The sequence below is a fragment of the Mytilus californianus genome, unplaced genomic scaffold (assembly GCF_021869535.1).
Source record: "Mytilus californianus isolate M0D057914Y unplaced genomic scaffold, xbMytCali1.0.p SCAF_8, whole genome shotgun sequence".
NCBI lineage: Eukaryota > Metazoa > Mollusca > Bivalvia > Mytilida > Mytilidae > Mytilus > Mytilus californianus.
Genome location: NW_026262734.1, coordinates 93597085 through 93621782, shown reverse-complemented (window position 1 = coordinate 93621782; position 24698 = coordinate 93597085). Strand labels below are relative to the sequence as shown.

Here is a 24698-nt window from a genome sequence, read left to right as displayed (position 1 = left end):
CACTTCACTTAAGGATGTATTCTTCTGACGTTTCAGTCTCGTTGAAATCTCGTTCCGAAATTATTTCCAAAATATGTGATACAAGTGGAAAATATCAATGAATTTTAACAAGAGTGCACACGCTGAAATGTCTCGCCTTCTTTACTAATCATTGATATTATGTTGATAGTCCTAAATATAAAGCTTTATTACAACTGTCACATAAACTTAACATTAACCAAGTAAACTAAACATTGACCAAAGAACCATGAAAATGAGGTCAAGGTCAGATGAACCATGCTAGGCAGGCATGTACAGCTAACAATTCTTCAATACAACAAATATAGTTGACCTATTGCTTATAGTTTAAGAAAAACAGACCAAAACACAAAAACTTAACACTGAGCAATGAACCGTAAAAATGAGGTCAAGGTCAAATAAAACCTGCGTGACTGACATATAGATCATAAAACATTTCCATACACCAAATATAGTTGAACTATTGCATATAGTATTAGAAAAAAAGACCAAAACTGAAAAAACTTAACTTTGACCACTGAACCATGAAAATGAGGTCAAGGTCAGATGACACCTGCCCACTAGACATGTACACCTTACAATCATTCCATACACCAAATATAGTAGACCTATGGCATACAGTATAAGAAAAACAGACCAAAACACAAAAACTTAACTATAACCACTGAACCATGAAAATGAGGTCAAGGTCAGATGACACCTGCCAGTTGGACATGTACACCTTACAGTCCTTCCATACACCAAATATACTAGACCTATTGCTTATAGTATCTGAGATATGGACTTGACCACCAAAACTTAACCTTGTTCACTGATCCATGAAATGAGGTCGAGGTCAAGTGAAAACTGTCTGAAGGGCATGAGGACCTTGCAAGGTACGCACATACCAAATATAGTTGAACTATTGCATATAGTATTAGAAGAAAAGACCAAAACTCATAAACTTAACTTTGACCACTGAACCATGAAAATGAGGTCAAGGTCAGATGACACCTGCCCGCTAGACATGTACACCTTACAATCATTCCATATACCAAATATAGTAGACCTATGGCATACAGTATAAGAAAAACAGACCAAAACACAAAAACATAACAATAACCACTGAACCATGAAAAAGAGGTCAAGGTCAGATGACACCTGCCAGTTGGACATGTACACCTTACAGTCCTTCCATACACCGAATATACTAGACCTATTGCTTATAGTATCTGAGATATGGACTTGACCACCAAAACTTAACCTTGTTCACTGATCCATGAAATGAGGTCGAGGTCAAGTGAAAACTGTCTGACGGGCATGAGGACCTTGCAAGGTATGCACATACCAAATATAGTTATCCTATTACTTATAATAAGAGAGAATCTAACATTACAAAAAATCTTAACTTTTTTTTCAAGTAGTCACTGAACCATGAAAATGAGGTCAAGGACATTGGACATGTGACTGACGGAAACTTCGTAACATGAGGCATCCATATACAAAGTATGAAGCATCCAGACCTTCCACCTTCTAAAATATAAAGCTTTTAAGAAGTTAGCTAACGCCGCCGCCGCCGTAGCCGCCGCCGCCGCCGGATCACTATCCCTATGTCGAGCTTTCTGCGACAAAAGTCGCAGGCTCGACAAAAATGTTATAATTAAACTTAACTCTGTGAAAAAATTTTGTATTTACAATGAGTAGTTTTTGAGTAATCAATTTTTCAAATTTTACGACCAATCAAGTCAGTCTTTTTAGCCAAAATTTTGAGAAAATGGGTGAGGGGTACAAAAAATGATTTTACCAGAATCATGTACATCCATATCATTTTTTTCTTTTCAAATTTCTTAGATATGTATTTTTTCAATCATTTATAACAGAAAAGTTGAAATAATATGCATTTTGTTCTTAAAACTGAGAAAAATCACAAATTTAAAAAATTGACAGCATGGTAAATTTGACACAAAGAAGCATCAAAATATGAAAAAACTTTCTTATATTAACACCTACCTATAGTTTTTTTAGTTAAATTTATAAATTTCAGATTGGTCCACTTCATCTTTATTGAAAGTATGAAAAAAAGTTTAATTGTGGAACTGTGATTTTTTTTTCACGATAATACCCAAAAATAGGTAAAAATTGTTGAAAAATGGGAAAATCATCAAAATAAGGTACTTTCAAAGGGCCATAGCAAAAAAAGAAGTGCACCACCATAAGATTTTTTCTTCACAAATTATTTTTTTACAGTCATATAAACCCAAAAATCAGGTTAAGAAAAAAAGTTTAATTTTAGAAATTTTTGGCTCCTCAGAGGTGTACATCCTTAAATGTATTTAATAATTTCTACCTATTTTATTATTATTTATAAATAATTTTCTTTTCCAATTAAATTTTCTCCTGTTAGATCAGTAATAATACATGTACAACATTCGTTTTGTATAAGTAATGCAGCATTAAATAGATATATATTATTTTTTCCTTTCAAATGAGAAAACTACAGATAATTTGGTTTTTATCATTACAAAAAGGAAAATTGGCAACAAACAATGTTTTGTATTAGTAATATTTCACATAGAAGAGGCAATTTCTAATTACAAAGGTAATTTCAGATTTTAGGTGTGTTTTTTTTCAATTCATAGTCATGATAGTGTGTATATACCTCTAAGAACTCGCTGTTCAATGACCTGTATTTGTTGTAAATAGCCCTCCATCTCTCTTTGTAATCTCTCTATCTCCTTAGCAGGCTGATCTAATGGTGCTGATCGTTTGACTGGATACAACTTAAAGTCTGTATCTCTAGTAGGAGGAGAATTAGTTGTTGCTGAAATAGAATAAGTTATGGTAAAATTACATTGTAAGTAGTAAAATAAATGGCATTTTGTACACATATTAATTCATAGAGGCCTATATCTCTTTATCAATAACCCATTAAAAAACACAAAATAATCCAGTTAAAAGTGCCAATTTATTGATTAAATTCAATCAATAACAGGTCAACCTTATCAGGTAAGTCAATAACATGTTGTAAACAATCAATGTGCTGGTTAAAATTCACCTGGAATATTATACCACACATAATATTTAGCAAAGATGTCGGATAAAATTTAACAGATATATAATTTGTTTACCATAAAGACATAGCACCACAGGCCAGAAATATAGGACCACGCTCAGATAATATAGGCCCTGGGTCCATGGTGCTTTAAGGGCCTGGGAAGAACACTGTTGTGATCACAGATACATGTACCATTTCAGTGTACTTGAAATTTGTTATAATTGAATAAAATCACAGGTAACTTTTAAAAGATCAGCTGAAAAAAAAATTGATGAATACCCTCTAAACAGTTACCAACTGTAAAATCTATAAACTAGTACCAATGACATGTATACATAAGGACCCAGTATAGTGTTGATTAAGCATAATCAGTAACGAAACGTTGCAGAGGGAATTTTAAATTGTAAAACATTAAATTTTGAATGCATTGTAGAATGTAAAAGTCTAGTGCAATACAAACCAGGAAATGCTTTACTCTGTTGCATTCTGGGAGGTGTTTGTGTTCTAGCATCTTTTGGATGACGGTTTTTATCATGTTCTTTTATCTTCATCTGTCGTGATTTATTTGTAGCTGCCTGCTGTTTGTCCCAGTATCTTTTCCCAGGAATTATTCTGGTTTTTCCCTTTGGAGAAGGAGATCGACTCCGCTGTAGACTTCTTTCCTTCTTTTTCCTTAAATCTCTCTGAGCTAGTTTGACAGCTAATGATAAACGATCTTCAGACAATGATGAGAAATTCATCCCTCCAGTTACTGATTGGGAACTTTCATTGAGATGACGCTGGTTAATATGCTGGAAAAAAAAACAATATAAAATATAAAATTATTTTTTACATGTATATTATGTATTTCAGTATTCAATTATTCGTATTCTTTACCATGTTTACTGGTGAAATCATGAGATAAAGTACATTGAATAACGCTTGCTTCATAATTTAATAAACTTGCATCGTCGAGCGCAGCTGGATACGACCGCAGAGATCCAACCCTGAACAGTTGGGGCAAAAATGGACACAATATTCAAGCTTGATACAGGTCTGAATTTGGATTGTAATTAAATATTTAACACATTATTGATTTCTGACACAAATAAATGTAGTCAAAGAACTTGAAATTGGTTGTATGATTTGAATTTATATTCAATTGAAGATTTCTTGCTGTTGTGCAATACACTGTCCTGTTGCGCAATACTTAGTAAATCTGTTTTCAGACTATAGCTATATACAAAGAATTAGCAAAATAAATTGTGACTTCGAATTTTTTTCTTTGGAAAATTGACAATTTCTTAAATCTTGAGGCAAAATTTTTTTTTGTTTTTACCCCCCTCCAAAAAAAATAATATTTGAAGAGAATTTTCTTTTGAAAAAAACAATCCCAACCTTCATTGACCTTCCTTTTGTGATATTGAACCTTTTCGTTAAATTTCATAGAGATCCATACACTTAAACTAAAGTTATTGTCCGGAAACCAAATGTAATCGGATGAAGCTGACGCAGACGACGACGTGATACCAATATATGAAATTTTTTGCGGTCATATAAAAACTGCGAACAATAAAATTTTCAATCAGGGGGTCTTTTTACTTATTTCATAATCACAAATATTGTGCATAAAATATCTCCAACCCTGCAAATAATTTGTGCAAATTTACCCCCCCTCTCCATGGACATTTTATGCATAGAAATGTTGAAAATAACATCCCATCAAAACATTCATGTTTACAGTATAAGATTTTATAGTCATCAAATATGTCAATGTATGAGCCTCACCTGAAAGTCTGGTGCCATTGGTCCCCCTTTGTCCAATACTATTGCTCTAGGATGATGAAATTGGACTGCAGATTGGTAAGGTTGAGGATGTGCATCGAGATTAAACAGTAACTGATTCTGTCCTGGTATCATCACTGATGCTTTACTGTGTACAACTGCTGTAATAAGAAAAAATTACAAATATACACAGCAGCTCTGACATCAAGATTAAACAGTAACTGATTCTGTCCTGGTATCATCACTGATGCTTTATTGTGTACAATGGCTGTAATAAGGAAAAATTACAAAAAAAAGTAAAATAACAAAAATACCGAACTCCAAGGGAAATTCAAAACGGAGAGTCCTTTATAAAATGGCAAAATCAAAAGCTCAAACACATCAAATGAATAGGAAAAAACTGTCATATTCCTGACATGGTACAGGCATTTCCTTATGTAGAAAATGGTGGATTAAACCTGGTTTTACAGCTAGCTAAACCTCTCACTTGTATGACAGTTGCATAGAATTCCATTATATTGACAACAATGTGTGAGCAAAACAAACAGACGCATACATGATATATATATATATATATATTTACACAGCAGCTCTAAAAATGTGAATTTATTTCATCACTTTGGAGAAGACTTAAGCTCCTTAAAATCAACAAACATGACAAAGGACTGTCAAACAGACATCGGTCAGACAAACTACAATGATTCATCCTTTCAATTAAAATTTGGAGAAAATCTGTTATCATCATGATCATTAGCAAACACCTGGACTAATCATGCTAGTGAAAGGTAAATATTTGTGCATGTTGTCTCCTTAGCAAAACAATTGTCAGATTTGTCTGATATATTTCAGGAAGTCTGAAGAGAAATTTAAGGTTCATCATAAACATGATAAGGTAATGACAAATAAAAAAAATCTTACATATGCATTGCAAGTCATTGCATTATATATATGTGTTTTCAGAAAATTAAAAACTGCAGAAGGCTGAAGGCAGAAGAATCAAGACAACTCACCAACTTTCCTCTGTTATGATATTGTTATTATCATGTTTATTTATTTTGGCCTAATTTGTTTTGTGTGGCCTTATAGTTGTTTGCAAAATAATGTTATAACTGTGCAGTTTAGAAATCACTGGAACAATCATAGATACTGATGGAATGATTAGAACTTTCTATTTGACTTGCATAATAATTCTGTAATGATCATAATCTATGATGTGTAATTTAAACTTTCAACAGTATTCTAGAAGATTCAGTTCTATAGTTTTCTAGAAGTTTCAGTTCTATAGTTTTCTAGAAGTTTAGTTTTCTAGAAGTTTAGTTTTCTAGAAGTTTAAGTTCTATAGTGTTCTATAGTTTTCTAGGAGTTTCCCTTCTACAGTGTTCTAGAAGTTTTCGTGACAACTATATATATATATATATATTTACAAGTCTAAATTGAAAACAACGTTCAAACCTATGATTGCGTTGGATAAAAACCGCAATTTTTATACGTGTGCATGCAAAACAAATTTCTTGTTAGAGGGGTCTAAATACAGCACAAACATGACAAACAACATTTTCCAAAAGACCAAAAAAGTGAAAAAGTATATTTTAACAAAACGCATTTGACTAACAGGTCGAACAACAAATGTTCTTAAACCCTGCTGACTGCCATTGGCGATTGCCAAATAAACAGATCACCAATGTAATAAATGGATCTTAATTATAAATTTAATACTAAACAGAAAACAATTAACTTGCGGAAAAGATGATATACCGCAAACAAAAGGTGCGAAGATTTTTGTACACCATATCCGGATTTCGACAAATAATGTCTCTTCAGCATGTTCAGTGATGTTAGGAATCGAAACTGTATTTGGAAAGCCATACAATATAACTTCAATTTAGGATAGACTCTTGAATTTTGAGGAGTCAAAATAGGATGAACGGATCATATAAACCCGAAGGCAAATATAATACAAGCCCAAACGAAAAAATATAAACAAGTCTAAATTGAAAACAACGTTCAAACCTATGATTGCGTTGGATAAAAACCGAAATTTTTATACGTGTGCATGCAAAACAAATTTCTTGTTAGAGGGGTCTAAATACAGCACAAACAACATTTTCCAAATATACAGACACCAAAGTAAGACGGGCAGATTATACATTTTAAATATACTTGTATTTTCAGAAGTTCTCTGGAGTTGTTGGATTGACATTTTTATTTACGTTAACTACTTCCATTCATACTACATGTAGATTGTGAACTTATTGGACATATTCAGTTTTAGTTAAGAGAAGAATTCCGGATAAAGAAAAGACTAAGGATCGGACATATATTTTAACAGTTAAGTTGATATTTCAATTTGTATAATATTTCTTGTAAAATAGTATAATAAATCTTGTTAAATTTATTATTGATTTTTGTCTTTTGTTGGTTACAATTTCATGAATTAAAAAGTCAATTTCTGACCGTAACACCACCAACTCGCCCCAACTTTTAAACCGAATCACACCAACTTGTCACACAGATGAAAAGGAATTAATTCCTGCTGAAACTAGACCCACAAACTCGCCCCATAGATAACATGGATAATATATATATATATATATTTTGTATATAGAATATGCAGTATGCACACATTTAACCCAGCTGAAAAAAAAATGGGCCAAAAAAATATAGAATATATAATAATGGGATGCTAAAATATAAAAAATATACCGCTGAACATGTTATACATGTTCATGATGTTATAGTATCGGTGGGGTAAGTTTCCAGGTTTTTTTTTCTGGGAGATTGACCTCCTTTTTATCATTGGCGTGAGTTGGCATGTCTGTATTCTGCTGGATTAAACTTCTTTTCATCAGTCATATAAGTTAGTTAATATAAGCAGTGATAAGTTGGACTTGTATGTAGAAAATTTCGACAAGTATGTCGAGGGCAATTGTCATGGATTTACAGCAAGAGATGGAAAAATAAACAAACACCAGTTTTAATCTAGTTTTTTAACAGTTTTTCGTGCGATTACACTTATAAAACATTAACATAGAAAAGGTCCAATAATCATGATAATCATGATAATAGTCAAAAGAATTTACATATTCAACAACTTCAAAATATTGTTTCTTGAAAAAACTATACATCAGATTTTCATGAAATTAAATGAACGTTTTTTTTTCATTTATTAGCTCTTTATTGTAAACATGGAAAATGAAAGATCAGCTAACTATTGATCATAATGAAATATTTTGTTGCATCAGGCTACTTTTAATACCTGAATACTGGTATACCATAATTTAAGAGCATCATTATTTCTAACAATACTGGTATACACTCATCATGCTCATCTATTATTTTGAAAAAACTAACAATACTGGAATAAAATTTTATACCATGTTCAGGGATCGCCAAAATCAGGGGATCCCTTCTATTATGACAATTGTTATTATGCAGATGTGCAGGTTTGTCTGTACTGGGAGTAAATATTATGCCAGCTTTAGCTGGCACTTATGGTAGAAGCATCGAATTGGAATAAAGAACGATAACTCTCTCTACATGACCAATCTAAAAAGTTTCGTCACTCTCGTTAAATCTCGTACGATTTTTTAATTTTTTTTTTCGAAGTTGATCAAATCAAGTTATCTAACTCTTAAAAATATTTTTTTTCTTTTTTTTTCCTTATATTAATTAAAAAAATATTGTATTCTTGCTTGGCTCCAAGTATAAAGTCAATTCTTCAAATAATGAAAACGAAATTAGCATTGGAATATCCGTCAGGACATTGTCAGGACATTAGTTTAACCCTTATATTTTTAATGGCTGCCAGATTCTCGTTTAATCGCGATCTTGAAAAAACGGGACAAAACGGAATAAATTCAATTTAAATACGACATTAATTTTTATTTGTTTACAAAAACAAGAATTTAGAAATTTTAGTAACTTGTGTAGTTTATTTAAATTTTATTGTACCACGGAAATAACCGAAGTTTGGACAACAACATCTTACGCCATGCATGTTTCATCGTCTGCTTCATCTTCCCATTTATATCAGTGACAAAATTCCTAAATAACCACAGGTACTTCATTTAAAAGTTACAATATCATAATTTATGATAACATTTGTAGTGTAAAAGTTCCGTCCAGCCATGGGAACACAGAAAAACCCTCTGCAAGCAATAAATTTCGGGAGGTAGTAAAATCCGGTGCTCTGCCTCTGGCACTGCCTCTGGTTGACCATGACTACTATTATTCATCTGCTACAGAATTTCCCATATCAAGTTACAGTGATAATGAAGTTGGTTATACAGTTACTGTTGAATGTGATCACGGTTATTCCTGTAGCTCACAGAAAAATGCAGGTGAAATTCAAAACTTAACAAAAGTTTTCAACAACAAAAAATATCCTGTACTTCCTTTGACAAACTCTCAACAAATCTTGTCATTAATTATGACACATATCTACCTTCAACAGTCCCAGGAGGTGGAGACTGTTTTTTTTTTTTCACTCTGTAAGTTTAATCATAAAACAGCTGTAAAAGAAGACTCGAGTGTGAGTGATACATTTATAGGTACATATATATTGTATGCACCCATATTGTCCAAAATAGGATTTTATGGGAATATGGAGTTATGATAACCCATGATAATACCATGACTTTTGATAGGTATAGGGAAGTATGTGGGCTACATCCTTCCAAATTCAAGCTGCTGACACATTATTTGGATGCAATATAAATAATTGCCTCCCGCAGTCGGCTGTATATTTTATGCGTCAGTTTAAACATTTTCCCTCTACTGAATACTTTTATCAGGTGCACAATTCAACCTATTAAAGCAATAAACACTTATGGCTATAACGTCACAGTTCCCAAATTGCACCGAGTACCCAATTTGCACCTATTCAACAAAAATAACTGCGGAAATCTTACAAGTTTTCTTTGAGACTAAACAATTTGTATTGTTATGATTTGACATTATACATGTCTTTCAACATTGGTTAATATATTTAAATATACACAAATCGTTCACAATGAGAATATATCAACAGATGAAGCATTCCCGGGAAAAAGTAAATCTACGAAAACGTCAGTGTTGTCACCATGTGAAGTTATCTAATTATATAAAAATATAAGCAACTTCACAACTACAAGTTAATTTTCATGACCAAAATAAAATAAAGTACAAACAAAAAAGCAATAAAATGCTTCGCCAAGCACAGCCTGATAAACCACAGATGTAGATTTAGCATATAAAAAACACCAAAAATTTTATGTCAGTTGAAATCAAACATATTTTAATTTTGGACCCTTCAAACTTTAATATGGACTAATTTGAAAACAGGTATCAGGTGAGCCCGAACAATTCTATTCAGCAGCAGTCTCCAACTACATATCTCCTTAATTTTATATGATAGTCCCACAAAAATGTTGAAAAAATTATGTGTACATTTAATTTTTTTTCTAGATTCTCTCATGTCATACATGTGAAAGCGGTACCTTTTTGGTCACTATTTATGTGTTGTGTCTAAATATGAATTGTAACACTTTATAGTGACTGACCAGGTCAAACAAATACTTCTCAAGAAACATGCAGAGAAAGAAGACAACTTGGAACAGCACCAGCCATGCCAGACTATGTATGAATAAAAACTCAGATCGGAATAGCATGGACGATATGTTAGTTATATGTCCTTGTGAATAGCAAGGAAAGCTATCAATAATTCTGCAGATATAACGCAATTTTATCAGGTTTATCGTACATTTCCTGTTCAAATTTTCACACAATCAGTGAATCGTTCAAAAAGGCTAAACTAACTTTTTATTACTGAAAGTTTCAAACAATCATGATCATGACAATGACAAGTGTTTCATTCATGAAATAACTCGTGCGTTTCTGCAAAAAAAAATCAAGTGCAATTTTGTGAATTAAAGGGAAAGAAGATCCTTTTGCGGTGCACTCATGCATGTCAATTGCGAACTGACCCAATATATTTTCTTCATCATGACCAGTTCACTGATACTGACGTAGACATTATCAAGAAGTACACATCAAAGAAAAAATGCCCAAATTACCGATAAAATAATTTACACACCCTGTTTCGTGTGTATCTCCTGCCATATCAGTATTTGTTGCATTTATATATAAATGAGAAATAATCAATGTAAAAATGGTAAATTTTTGGAGAAAAAACCCCATAATTATGGAAAAAACAACCCAAAAATGTTGTGTTTGACCACTGACTCCTAAACTGTTGGTACCATATGATAACCCCCAAAATCAATTCTAACCTTCCTTTTGTGAATTGAAGTTGAACCTTCTGGTACAATTTCATACATTGTCATAGAGATCCATTTACTTAAACTAAAGTTATTGTCCGGAAACCAAATGTGTCTTTGGACAACAGCGACATGATTGCATTACTCGAAAGCAAATTTTTGACATATTCCCCATTTCCATTCTGAATCTTATTTTGCAGTCGTATAAAAACTTGAAAAGTAAGCTAATAAAACAAAATGCAAAAATGACATAAAACTGACTCTGAATTAGTACATGAAATTGATGTAGAAACCCACAAACAGAAGATGATCAGGAATACATTTATACTGCTGAGCAGTGATCTCCCCTCAAATTTTAAATAGCATCCTAGAAAATAACAAAATCTTTAGATTATCAACTTAACAATCCTATTTATGGTTCCTTATGCTTAGATCAAAATGAAAAACCTGATCAAAACATTATTCTAAACAGGCTCACTGTAAATTCAAACTCTTCTTTTAACAATCAGAATGGTCCTCTTGCTGATCACATATATATGAGATGCAGGAAACTGGGAATACAATATGAACATCCAGCTAATTTAGAAAGTAAAAATAGTTCAACAAACAGGAAGGCTTAGCGTTGTATGCAATACTAAATAAAAAAAACAGCTACAACGTTTAGATATTGATGAAAAAGATATTCCAAATCCTCCACCTTTTCATGAAAATCAACAAAAAATTAATTCACTAAAGTTATGGATTGTATAACACTATTCATAGTTTTGAAATTAAACAAATGTATTATTGTTTTAAATTTTGTAAAATTTGCAAAGAAAGAAAAATGGATTTGAAAATGGAACAAGATAATGAATTTAAGCATTGTCATTTAGATAAATCAACAATAAATTTATTTTCAGCAGAAAACAATATGGACAATAAGGGTGCAACTATTTAGCTTCAAAAGGGCGCGTGGGGGTATAAATTTTTGTTTGAGTTTCAACTTTCACGCAAAGGGCTACAACGCTATCAATCAAAATTATTTGGTCAAAAATTAACACAAGAATGTTTGGGAATAATCTGGATTCAGAATATTTTTTGTCCTCTGCTTGATTAGAATATTTTTTTTTCATCAATTTGGGAATCAGAATATTTTTGAAGAAAATAAACATACTCCATCCTGCCTTTGGAAGTTCAATGATCGTTCCCTTAACATTTTCCATCTGAACTTATTATTTTATTTTAGACAAAAACTACATGTAGGACATTCGTCCTGAACATGCATGAAATATTTGCCACTGGACGTTAAGCAAACCAACAATCAATCAATATGTAGGACATAGTCTTGGTAAGCTGGCATTCAAGGTAGCGCCTTCCTCATATTATGGTGTTACTGTAAACACAGCCCCTAACATGTAATAAATGATTAACTTATATGCCAGCTTTAGCTGGCACTTATGGTAGAAGCATCGAATTGGAATAAAGAACGATAACTCTCTCTACATGAGCAATCTAAAAAGTTTCGTCACTCTCGTTAAATCTCGTACGATTTTTTTTTTTAAATTTTCGAAGTAGATCAAGTCAAGTTATCTAACTCTTAAAAATATTTGTTTTCTTTTTTTTCATTATATTTATTAAATAAACATTGTATTCTTGCTTGGCTCCAAATATAAGGTCAATTCTTTAAATAATGAAAACGAAATTATAATTGGAATATCCGTAAGGACAATTTCAGGACATTAGTTTAACCCTTATATTTTTAATGGCTGCCAGATTCTCGTTTAATCGCGATCTTGAAAAAACGGGACAAAACGGAATAAATTCGATGTTAAATACGACATAAATTTTTATTTGTTTACAAAAACAAGAATTTAGAAATTTTAGTAACTTGTGCAGTTTATTTAAATTTTATTGTACCACGGAAATAACCGAAGTTTGGACAACAACATCTTACGCCATGTAACATGTTTCATCGTCTGCTTCATTTTTCCACTATCAGTGACAAATCTCCTAAATTACCACAGGTACTTCATTTAAAAGTCACAATATCATAATTAATGATAACATTTGTAGTTTAAAAGTTCCGTCCAGCCATGGGAACACAGAAAAACCATCTGCAAGCAATAAATTTTGGGAGAAACGTAGCCGGAGGTGAAGGTAGTAAAATCTGCTACAGAATTTCCCATAATCCATAATATGAGGAAGGCGCTACCTTAAATGCCAGCTTTATACCAAGACTATGTCCTATATATTGATTGATTGTTGGTTGCTTAACGTCAAGTGGCAAATATTTCATGCATGTTCACGAAGAATGTCCTACATATCTGTATAGTTTTTGTCTAAAATAAAATAATAAGTTCAGGTGGAAAATGTTTAGGGAAAGATCATTGAACTTCAAAAGGCAGGAGGGGGTATGGTATTTTTTTGCTTTGACACGTCACAGCGGGAAGGCGTCAAAGCAAAAATTTAAAATAGCCTTCCAAGACGTCATAAACCTCCCCCCGGCCTTTGAAGCTAAATTGTTGCTCCCTTATTGTTTTCTGCTGAAAATGAATTTATTGGTGATTTATATAAATGACAATGCTTACATTCATTATCTTATGCATTTTCATATCCATTTTTCTTTCTTTGCAAATTTTACAAAATTTAAAACAATAAGACATTTGTTTAAATTCAACATGTTCAAAACTATGAATACTGTTATACAATCCATAACTTTATTAAATTAATTTTTCGTTGATTTTCATGAAAAGGTGGAGGATTTGGAATATCTTTTTCATCAATATCTAAAAGTTGTAGCTGGTTTTTTTTATTTAGTATTGCAAACAACGCTTTCTGTTTGTTGAATTATTTTTACTTTCTAAATTAGCTGGATGTTCATATTGTATTCCCAGTTTCCTGCATCTCACATATATGTGATCAGCAAGAGGATCATTCTGATTGTTAAAAGAAGAGTTTGAATTTACAGTGAGCCTGTTTAGAAAAATGTTTTGATCAGGTTTTTCATTTTGATCTAAGCATAAGGAACCATATATAGGATTGTTAAGTTAATAATCTAAAGATTTTGCTATTTTCTAGGATGCTATTTAAAATTTGAGGGGAGAACACTGCTCAGCAGTATAAATGCATTCCTGATCATCTTCTGTTTGTGGGTTTCTGCACCAATTTCATGTACTAATTCAGAGTCAGTTTTATGTCATTTTTTCATTTTGTTTTATTAGCTTACTTTTCAAGTTTTTATACAACGGCAAAATTAAATTCAGAATAGAAATGGGGAATATGTCAAAAATTTGCTTTCGAGTAATGCACATGATGCAATCATGTCGCTGTTGTTGTCCGAAGACACATTTGGTTTCCGGACAATAACTTTAGTTTAAGTAAATGGATCTCTATGACAATGTATGAAATTGTACCAGAAGGTTCAACTTCAATACACAAAAGGAAGGTTAGAATTGATTTTGTGGGTATCATATGGTACCAACAGTTTAGGAGTCAGTGTTCAAAAACAACATTTTTGGGTTTTTTCTCCAAAAATTTACCATTTTTACATTGATTATTTCTCATTTATATATAAATGCAACAAATACTGATATGGCAGGAGATACACACGAAACAGGGTGTGTAAATTATTTTATCGGTTATTTGTGCATTTTTCCTTTGATGTGTACTTGTTGATAATGTCGACGTCAGTATCAATGAACCGGTCATGATAAAGAAAATATATTGGGTCAGTTCGCAATTGACATGCGCGAGTGCACCGCAAAAGGATCCTCTTTCCCTTTTATTCACAAAATTGCACATGATTTTTTTTGCAGAAACGCACGAGTTATTTCAGGAATGAAACACTTGTCATTGTTTGAAACTTTCGTTAGTTTAGCCTTTTTGAACGATTCACTGATTGTGTGAAAATTTGAACAGAAAATGTACGATAAACCTGATAATATTGCGTTATCTGCAGAATTATTGATAGCTTTCCTTAATAACTATTCACAAGGACATACATGTATAACTAACATATCGTCCATGCTATTCCGATCTGAGTTTTTATTCATACATAGTCTGGCATGGCTGGTGCTGTTCCAAGTTGTCTTCTTTCTCTGCATGTTTCTTGACATGCTTGAGAAGTATTTGTTTGACCTGGTCAGTCACTATAAAGTGTTACAATTCATATTTAGACGCAACACATAAATAGTGACCGAAAAGGTACCGCTTTCACATGTATGACGTGAGAGAATCTAGAAAAAAAATTAAATGTACACATAATTTTTCAGCATTTTTGTGGGACTATCATATAAAATTAAGGAGATATGTAGTTGGAGACTGATGCTGAATAGAAATGTTCGGGCTCACCTGATACCCGTTTTCAAATTAGTCAATATTAAAGTTTGAAGGGTAAAAAATTAAAATATGTTTGATTTCAACTGACAAAAAAGTTTTGGTGTTTTTTATATGCTAAACATGCTAAATCTACATCTGCAGTTGTATCAGGCTGTGCTTGGCGAAGCATTTTATTGCTTTTTTGTTTGTACTTTATTTTATTTTGGTCATGAAAATTAACTTGTAGTTGTGAAGTTGCTTACATTTTTAAAAGATGATAATTAGATAACTTTGCATGGTGATAACACTGACGTTTTCGTAGATTTACTTTCCCCGGGAATACTTCATCTGTTGATATATTCTCATTGTGAACGATTTGTGTATATTTAAATATATTAACCGATGTTGAAAGACATGTATAATGTCAAATCATAACAATATAAATTGTTTAGTCTCAAAGAAAAAGGTTTCCGTAGCTATTTTTGTTGAATAGGTGCAAATTTGGTACTCGGTGCAATTCAGGAACTGTGACGTTATAGCCATAAGTGTTTATTGCTTTAATAGGTTGAAATGTGCACCTGATAAAAGTATTCAGTAGAGGGAAAATGTTTTGATCAGGTTTAAACTGACGCATGAAATATACAGGCGACTGCGGGAGGCAATTATTTATATTGCATCCAAATAATGTGTCGGCAGCTTGAATTTCAAAAGATGTAGCCCACATACTTCCAAGTAACATGCTCTATACCTATCAAAAGTCATGGTATTATCATGGATTATCATAACTCCATCTTCCCATAAAATCCTATTTTGGACAATATGGGTGCATACAATATATATGTACCTATAAATGTATCACTCAGAGTCAGACTCAAGTCTCCTTTTACAGCTCTTTTATGATTAAATTTATAGAGAGTGAAAAAAAAAACAGTCACCATCTCCTGGGACTGTTTAAGGTAGATAATTAATGACAAGATTTGTTCAATTGTTGAGAGTTTGTCAAAGGAAGTACAGTCTACAGATAGTAAATTTAAATATATTTTTTTGTTTAAAACTTTTGTAAAGTTTTGAATTTCACCTGCATTTGTCTGTGAGCTACAGGAATAACCGTGATCACATTCCAGTGGCGGATCCAGAACTTTTTGTAAGGGGGGCCCGCTCCAGTCATGCTTCAGTGATTCCCTATATAATCAACCAAATTTTCCCACAAAAGGGGGGGCCTTGGACCCCCCCGGTATCGGGTCCGTTCGCGCCCAATACACGTTCGCACCCTACTTGTTCGCACCCCACACGTTCGCCCCCTGGGTCCGTTCGCACCCTTTTTTTTTATTCAAAAACCCGATGAATTATAAGATGTTTTTTAAGATATTTATCTCAAAATAAAGAAAAATTCGGCAATTTTTGAATTTTTTAAATGAAATATTGTTTTAAATTGATTTGATGATTAATTATTTATGATTATTGTTAATTATATATGGTGTTTACACAGCTAAACTTGATGTAAATTCTGCATGTAGTTATATTAGCATGTATTTAACTTGGTATGAGTAAAAACAATTAAGATTCAAAATGTTATTGTTGTTGAGTTTAAAGCGGTTTGGTATCTTAACATTTAAATAATATTCAACACAAAAAACTTTTTTTAGAAAGTCACTTTATTTTGAAACAATGAAAAAAAAAAATACAGCAATACACTTACCAAAACACGATTAAAAAGATATTCAACACAAAAAACGTCACTTTATTTTGCATGTTTTGAAACAATGAAAAAAAACTTATTTATAGCAATACAATAACCAAAACACGATTAAAAAATTATTCAACACAAAAATCGTTTTTAGAAAGTCACTTCATTTTAAAACAATGAACAAAAAAAATATTTATAGCAATACACTAACCAAAATACGATTGAAAAATTATTTAAGACAAAATCAATAAAAAGGGTGCGAACGTGTAGGGTGCGAACGGACCCGGGGTGCGAACGTGAAAGGGGGCGAACGTGAATGGGCGCGAACGGACCCGGATTCGACCCCCCCCCACCCTGGATCCGCCTATGCATTCAACAGTATAACCAACTTCATTATCACTGTAACTTGACATGGGAAATTCTGTAGCAGATGAATAATAGTGGCCATGCTCAACCAGAGCCTGCAGAGGCAGAGCGCCGGATTTTACTACCTCCAGCTACGTTTCTCCCGAAATTTATTGCTTGCAGAGGGTTTTTCTGTGTTCCCATGGCTGGACGGAACTTTTAAACTACAAATGTTATCATAAATTATGATATTATAACTTTTAAATGAAGTACCTGTGGTTATTTAGGAAATTTGTCACTGATAATGGAAAGATGAAGCAGACGATGAAACATGGCGGAAGATGTTGTTGTCCAAACTTCGGTTATTTCCGTGGTACAATAAAATTTAAATAAACTACACCAGTTACTAAAATTTCTAAATTCTTGTTTTTGTAAACAATTAAAAATTCATGTCGTATTTAACATCGAATTTATTCCGTTCTGTCCCGTTTTTTCAGACGAGAATTTGGCAGCCATTAAATATATATGGGTTAAACTAATGTCATGACAATGTCCTGACGGACATTCCAATGCTAATTTCGTTTTCATTATTTGAAGAATTGACTTTTATATTTGGAGCCAAGCAAGAATACAATATTTATTTAATAAATATAAGGAAAAAATAAGAAAAAAATATTTTTAAGAGTTAGATAACTTGACTTGATCAACTTCGAAATTTAAAAAAAAAAAATCGTACGAGATTTAACGAGAGTGACGAAACTTTTTAGATTGATCATGTAGAGAGAGTTATCGTTCTTTATTCCAATTCGATGCTTCTACCATAAGTGCCAGCTAAAGCTGGCATATCAAGTTACAGTGATAATGAAGTTAGTTATACTGTGGTATGTGGTCACTGTTATTCCTAGCTAACAGACAAATGCAGGTGAAATTCAAAACTTAACAAAAGTTTAAAAAAAATATATATATTCAAATTCACAATCTTCTAATTTTGTAGACTGTCACTGTACTTCCTTTGACAAACTCTCAACAAATCTTGTCATTAATTATGACACATATCTACCTTAAACAGTCCCAGGAGATGGAGACTGGTTTTTTTTTCACTCTCTAAGTTTAATCATAGTAAAAGGAGAATTGAGTCTGAGTGATACATTTAGGTATAATTTGTATGCTCCCATATTGTCCAAAATTGGATTTTATGGGAATTACGAATGGAGTTATGATAACCCATGATAATACCATGACTTTTGATAGGTATAGAGCATGTTACTTGGAAGTATGTGGGCTTCATACATTCTTTGAAATTCAAGCTGCAGACACATTATTTGGAGGCAATATAAATATTTGCCTCCCGCAGTCACCTGTATATTTTATGCGTCAGTTTAAACCTGATCAAAACATTTTCACTCTGCCTAATACTTTTATCAGGTGCACATTTCAACCTATTAAAGCAATAAACAATTATGGCTATAACGTCACAGTACCCAATTTTCACGCTATGTGTATGTATGTATTCAACAAAAATAACTGCAGAAATCTTTCAAGTTTTTTTTGAGACAAAACAATTTGTATTGTTATGATTTGACATTATACACGTCTTTCAACATATGTTAATATATTTAAATATACACAAATCGTTCACAGTGAGAATAAACATGTACATGTATCAACAGATGAAGCATTCCTGGGAAAAGTAAATCTACGAAAACATCAGTGTCGTCACCATGCGAAGTTATCTAATTATCATCTTTTAAAAATGTTAGCAACTTCACAACTACAAGTTAATTTTTCATGACCAAAATAAAATAGAAAGTACAAACAAAACAGCAATAAAATGCTTCGCCAAGCACAGCCTGATACAACCACAGATGTAGATTTAGCATATAAAAAACACCAAAAATTTTATGTCAGTTGAAATCAAACATATTTTAATTTTGGACCCTTCAAACTTTAATATGGACTAATTTGAAAACAGGTATCAGGTAAGTCCAAACATTTCTATTCAGCAGCAGTCTCCAACTACATATCTCCTTAATTTCATATGATAGTCCCACAAAAATGTTGAAAATGTGTACATTTAATTTTTTTTCTAGATTCTGTCATGTCATGCATGTGAAAGCGTTACCTTTTTGGTCACTATTTATGTGTTGCGTCTAAATATGAATTGTAACACTTTATAGTGACTGACCAGGTCAAACAAATATTTCTCAAGAAACATACAGAAAAAGCACCAGCCATGCCAGACTATGTAGGAATAAAAACTCAAATCGGAATAGCATGGAAGATATGTTAGTGATATGTCCTTGTGAATAGTAAGGAAAGCTATCAATAATTCCGCAATTTTATCAGGTTTATCTACATTTTCTGTTCAAATTTTCACACAATCAGTGAATCGTTCAAAAAGGCTAAACTAACGTTTTATTACCAGATGATTACTGAAAGTTTCAAACAATGACAAGTGTTTCATTCATGAAATAACGTGTGCATTTCTGCGAAAAAAATCATGTCCAATTTTGTGAATTAAAGGGAAATAAGATCCTTTTGCGGTGCACTTGTGCATGTCAATTGCGAACTAACCCAATATATTTTCTTTATCATGACCAGTCCACTGATAATGACGTCGACATTATCAAGGACAAGGAGTACACATCAAAGGAAAAATGCACAAATTACCGATAAAATAATTTACACACACTGTTTCGTGTGTATCACCTGCCATATCAGTATTTGTTGCATTTATATATAAATGAGAAATAATCAATGTAAAAATGGTAAATTTTTGGAGAAAAAACCCAAAAATTATGGAAAAAAACAACCCGAAAATGTTGTTTTTGACCACTGACTCCTAAACTGTTGGTACCATAACCCCCAAAATCAATTCTAACCTTCCTTTTGTGTATTGAACCTTCTGGTACAATTTCATACATTGTCATAGAGATCCATTTACTTAAACTAAAGTTATTGTCCGGAAACCAAATGTGTCTTCGGACAGCAACAGCGACATGATAGCATTACTCGAAAGCAAATTTTTGACATATTCTCCATTTCGATTCTCAATTTTATTTTGCCGTCGTATAAAAACTTGAAAAGTAAGCTAATAAAACAATTTATGCAAGAAATGACATAAAACCGACTCTGAATTAGTACATGAAATTGATGTAGAAATTAACCCACAAAAAGAAGATGATCAGGAATATATTTATACTGCTGAGCAGTGTTCTCCCCTCAAATTTTAAATAACATCCTAGAAAATAGCAAAATCTTTAGATTATCAACTTAACAATCCTATTTATGGTTCCTTATATGCTTAGATGAAAATGAAAAACCTGATCAAAACATTATTCTAAACAGGCTCACTGTAAATTCAAACTCTTCTTTTAACAACCAGAATGATCCTCTTGCTGATCACATATATATGAGATGCAGGAAACTGGGAATACAATATGAACAAACAGCTTATTTAGAAAGTAAAAATAATTCAACAAACAGAAAGCGTTGTTTGCAACACTAAATAAAAAAAACAGCTACAACTTTTAGATATTGATGAAAATGATATTCCAAATCGTCCACCTTTTCATGAAAATCAACAAAAAATTAATTTAATGAAGTTATGGATTGTATAATAGTATTCATAGTTTTGAAATTAAACAAATGTCTTATTGCTTTAAATTTTGTAAAATTTGCAAAGAAAGAAAAATGGATATGAAAATGCACAAGTTAATGATTGTAAGAATTGTCATTTATATAAATCACCAATAAATTCATTTTCAGGAGAAAACAATAAGGGAGCAACAATTTAGCTTTAAAGGGGGAGGTATGGTTTTTTGTTTGAGTCAGATTTTTTACACGTGAAGCACTTCAATGCTATCAATCAAAATTATTTAGTCAAAATAAAACACTATAAGGTATGGGGAAAATCTGGATTCAGAATATTTTTTTTTGTCCTCTGCTTGAACAGAGTATTATTTGTCATCAATTTTTAAAGAAAAATACTAGTCCAAATAATTATGACATCCAGGAAGGATATTTTAAATTTTTGCTTTGACGCCTTCCTGCGACGCACCAAAGCGAAAAAAAAAAAATACCATACCCCCTTCTGCCTTTTGAAGTTCAATGATCTTTCCCTAAACATTTTCCATCTAAACTTATTATTTTATTTTAGACAAAAACTATATGTAGGACATTCGTCCTGAACATGCATGAAATATTTGCCACTGGGCGTTAAGCAAACCAACAATCAATCAATATGTAGGACATAGTTTTGGTAAGCTGGCATTCAAGGTAGCGCCTTCCTCATATTATATTTATTATATATTCTTCTCATTACTGACATTAGGGAACTTGATGCATCGAAATATGACATTATCTACCATTTGATTTTTCTCTAATGTTTCTCTCAATCGAAAAAAAAAACTCAAGAATTAAAATTTATAGAATTAGGAAGGCCTGAGAGGAGAAAAAAAATTGGCAAAACAAGCTTGGACATGAAAATTATGCTACAAGATATCTTTTTAAATAAAAAAGCAATACACCAATTAATTTTGAAACAACGCAAATTAAATTTTTAAAACACTTTAACATATTAATGTTACCATTGTTGGAAGAATACATGCTTGAACATAAATAAACTTCAATGATCGTATTTTCTATCGCTGGTTTCCAAAATTCATCTTGCAAAATTGTACCGCTTACATCATTGAAAACTTATAAACAAAAAAATATATAAATTTAATAGTGTACAACAAATGATTTACATAGATCAATTATATTTGCGTTATAAATTTAGAAACGAATACTTAATTGTTCATATTAATAACTATTTTCTTAAACCAAAATGGATTGATTAACTTACTTACAACATTGAAAACAAAATAAATAGTATGCTAAAACCAGCACAACATGTTCCGAACATATTTCTGGAATCCCCATTTATACTGATCTATACTATGTAAAATCCTGTATACATAAGAATTCCAATATCTACTGGCAAAAATTGTGATATCTAGATTCGTACCAGGGGGACCAGTATTGTACTAGATGATTAAATGACACATTAATAAAAACGTTTTGATTTACTTCATAATGAAATAAACTGACAATCGAAACTTGTCTGAATCAAAAAGAAAAGAGGTTAGGCAAAGTTCCCCTGAAATTATTTCACAGCAGAGTTTATTTCTTTAAGTCCTGTTCAATCTTTCATTTATATTCACAGTATCATAAGTTCAATAAAAGATATGTGTATTTTTCATGATTGCCGAACATTTTATCAAAAATAAAGATATTAAATAAAGATGGTCCAAACTTTTACTTTTTTAAAGAATTTTAACAGATTTTGGCAATTTTGAGTAATTATCTAAAAAATGTATATGGACCGATACCAAATGTTTATTGGAAATATCTATATATATTGTCTTTCAGATACTATATTCGTTTAGGTAAACGATTTTTGACCCTGAGAATGAATCAATACAGGGGAAATTTGCCCTACCCTCTTCATGTTAACATTTATCCCCTTATCTGCCTCCAGGCACTTGTAAGTCATAAAAGTCACGATAGCACTCATTTTATTCTAAAAACATTTTGTTGAGTAAGTGTGGTAAAAATGGACAAGCTCAACGATATTTTATACGAAATTGTCAATCTCCTAACAAGTTACCAAAACAGTATGACAGAGAAACAATTATCCGCTGAGAAAAAACCTGCAATTTTGAAGTGCTTTGATCCGTACAAGGATGTTAAACACACGATAGAACAAAATACAAACACAGAACCAAAAACTATTTCAAGAAATTAATACAGTTCTTGGTAAAAAGATTTTTTTTTGTTTGATTCGAGACATCCCTTGCAAAGAAAATTAAATAAAAAGTTTGCTACCATTCTTGAAATCAAAATGATTAATGTTTCAAAATCATCATTCAAGACAATCTTGTTAATTTGCGAATAATCTGTTTCCCTGCACTCAGTTCCATTAACCCCTTATTACTTTGGGATTTAACATTCACATTCAAGCATTTGAAGAAAAAACATAGAAACTTCGTTGACGATTGGTCTGTGCAAATGTGCAGGAAAATGTTATACAATTTGTTGTTCATATCGTAAAGTCAAAATTGGTTGCTCATCAAAATTCAGTTAACAAAATATTAGCAAATGTTTTATAAATAAAGAAAGTTTATGTATTTTACCAGATTGTTTTTGTAATAAAGTACATTTTATTATCATTTATTTTGTTTTCCTACTTACCAAATGCATCTATTCAGTAAACATATTAACACTATAAAGACTTTTTAGTCTTAGATGCATGATTTTTTTATTAGTTGTCATTGGCTTTGAACTAGCTGTCAGTAACTGCGAGTACTCTCAGATCTGTACTTAGTGTCTTTTTAGTTGCAGGGATGTATAAATACACTGCCACACCCGGTCATTGCTTTTGTTAGATGTCTTTCTACTTTGTATCAATCTGATGAGTTAAGCCCTTTCAACTGATTTTTATAGTGTATTCTTATGTTGTACTGTTACACCACTGTCCCAGGTTAGGAGAGGGTTGGCGCCTTCAAACTAGTTTAACCCAGCCACATTCAATATGTGCCTATCCCAAGTCAGGAGCCTGTAATTCAGTGGTTGTCGTGTGTTGCTGTATATCATATTTGTTTTTCGTTCATTTTCTCGTTTGAATTGTTTTACATTTTTCATATCAGGGCCTTTTATAGCTGACTATGCGATATGGGTTTTGCGCATTGTCGAAGGCCGTACGGTGACCTATGGTTGTTAACTTCTATGCCATTTGGTCTCTTGTGGAGAGTTGTCTCATTGGCAATCATACCACATCTTCTTATTTGTATATTATCTAGTACAACCCAAAACCATGCCAACAATAGGTTTCAGTAATATCCTGGAACATACTAGAAATGTATAGCAATTCAGAATCCCCCTGTACAAATCTATATATCCCAAATTTCTACTAGTGGATATTAAAATTCTGATTTGTCCGGAATTAGTATGAATCAGCCGAATTTTCATTTCTCCTAGTAGATATAAAAATTCCAATTTGTACTAAGAGGATTCGAGATCCCACTGAATTGTAATTTATATAATGTAAAACAAGAGGCGTAAGATACCAAGGGGATAATCCAAATTCATAAGTCGAGAGAATCTGACAACGCCACATGTAGCAAAAAAAACCAAAAGATAAACAATTCCAAAAATTCTATATAGTAAACTAAAAACTGAGTAACACAAACCCAACCAAAAACTATGGGTGATATCAGGTGATCTGGAAGGGTGCGCAGATCCTTCTCCACTA

At 32.0% G+C, this 24698-nt stretch overlaps 1 protein-coding gene and 1 long non-coding RNA gene across 2 annotated transcripts in view; both read right to left on the bottom strand.

Annotated features, from left to right (window-relative positions):
• LOC127713090 (protein moonraker-like) overlaps positions 1-22087 on the bottom strand; it is a 37647-nt gene extending 15560 nt beyond the window's left edge. The window contains exons 1-4 of the mRNA XM_052219707.1: positions 21991-22087; positions 4820-4977; positions 3513-3843; positions 2657-2818 (exon numbers count right to left, since the gene is read on the bottom strand). Of these exons, the coding sequence (XP_052075667.1) occupies positions 2657-2818; positions 3513-3843; positions 4820-4977; positions 21991-22009 (670 nt within the window). The 5' untranslated portion in view covers positions 22010-22087. The remainder of the gene's footprint in view (positions 1-2656; positions 2819-3512; positions 3844-4819; positions 4978-21990) is intronic.
• Positions 103-1652, bottom strand: LOC127713116 (uncharacterized). Its single transcript, XR_007987461.1, has 2 exons — positions 1159-1652; positions 103-1011 (listed from the first exon to the last, which is right to left on the bottom strand). It is a non-coding gene; the product is annotated as an uncharacterized LOC127713116 (long non-coding RNA).
• Positions 22088-24698: the final 2611 nt, after the last annotated feature.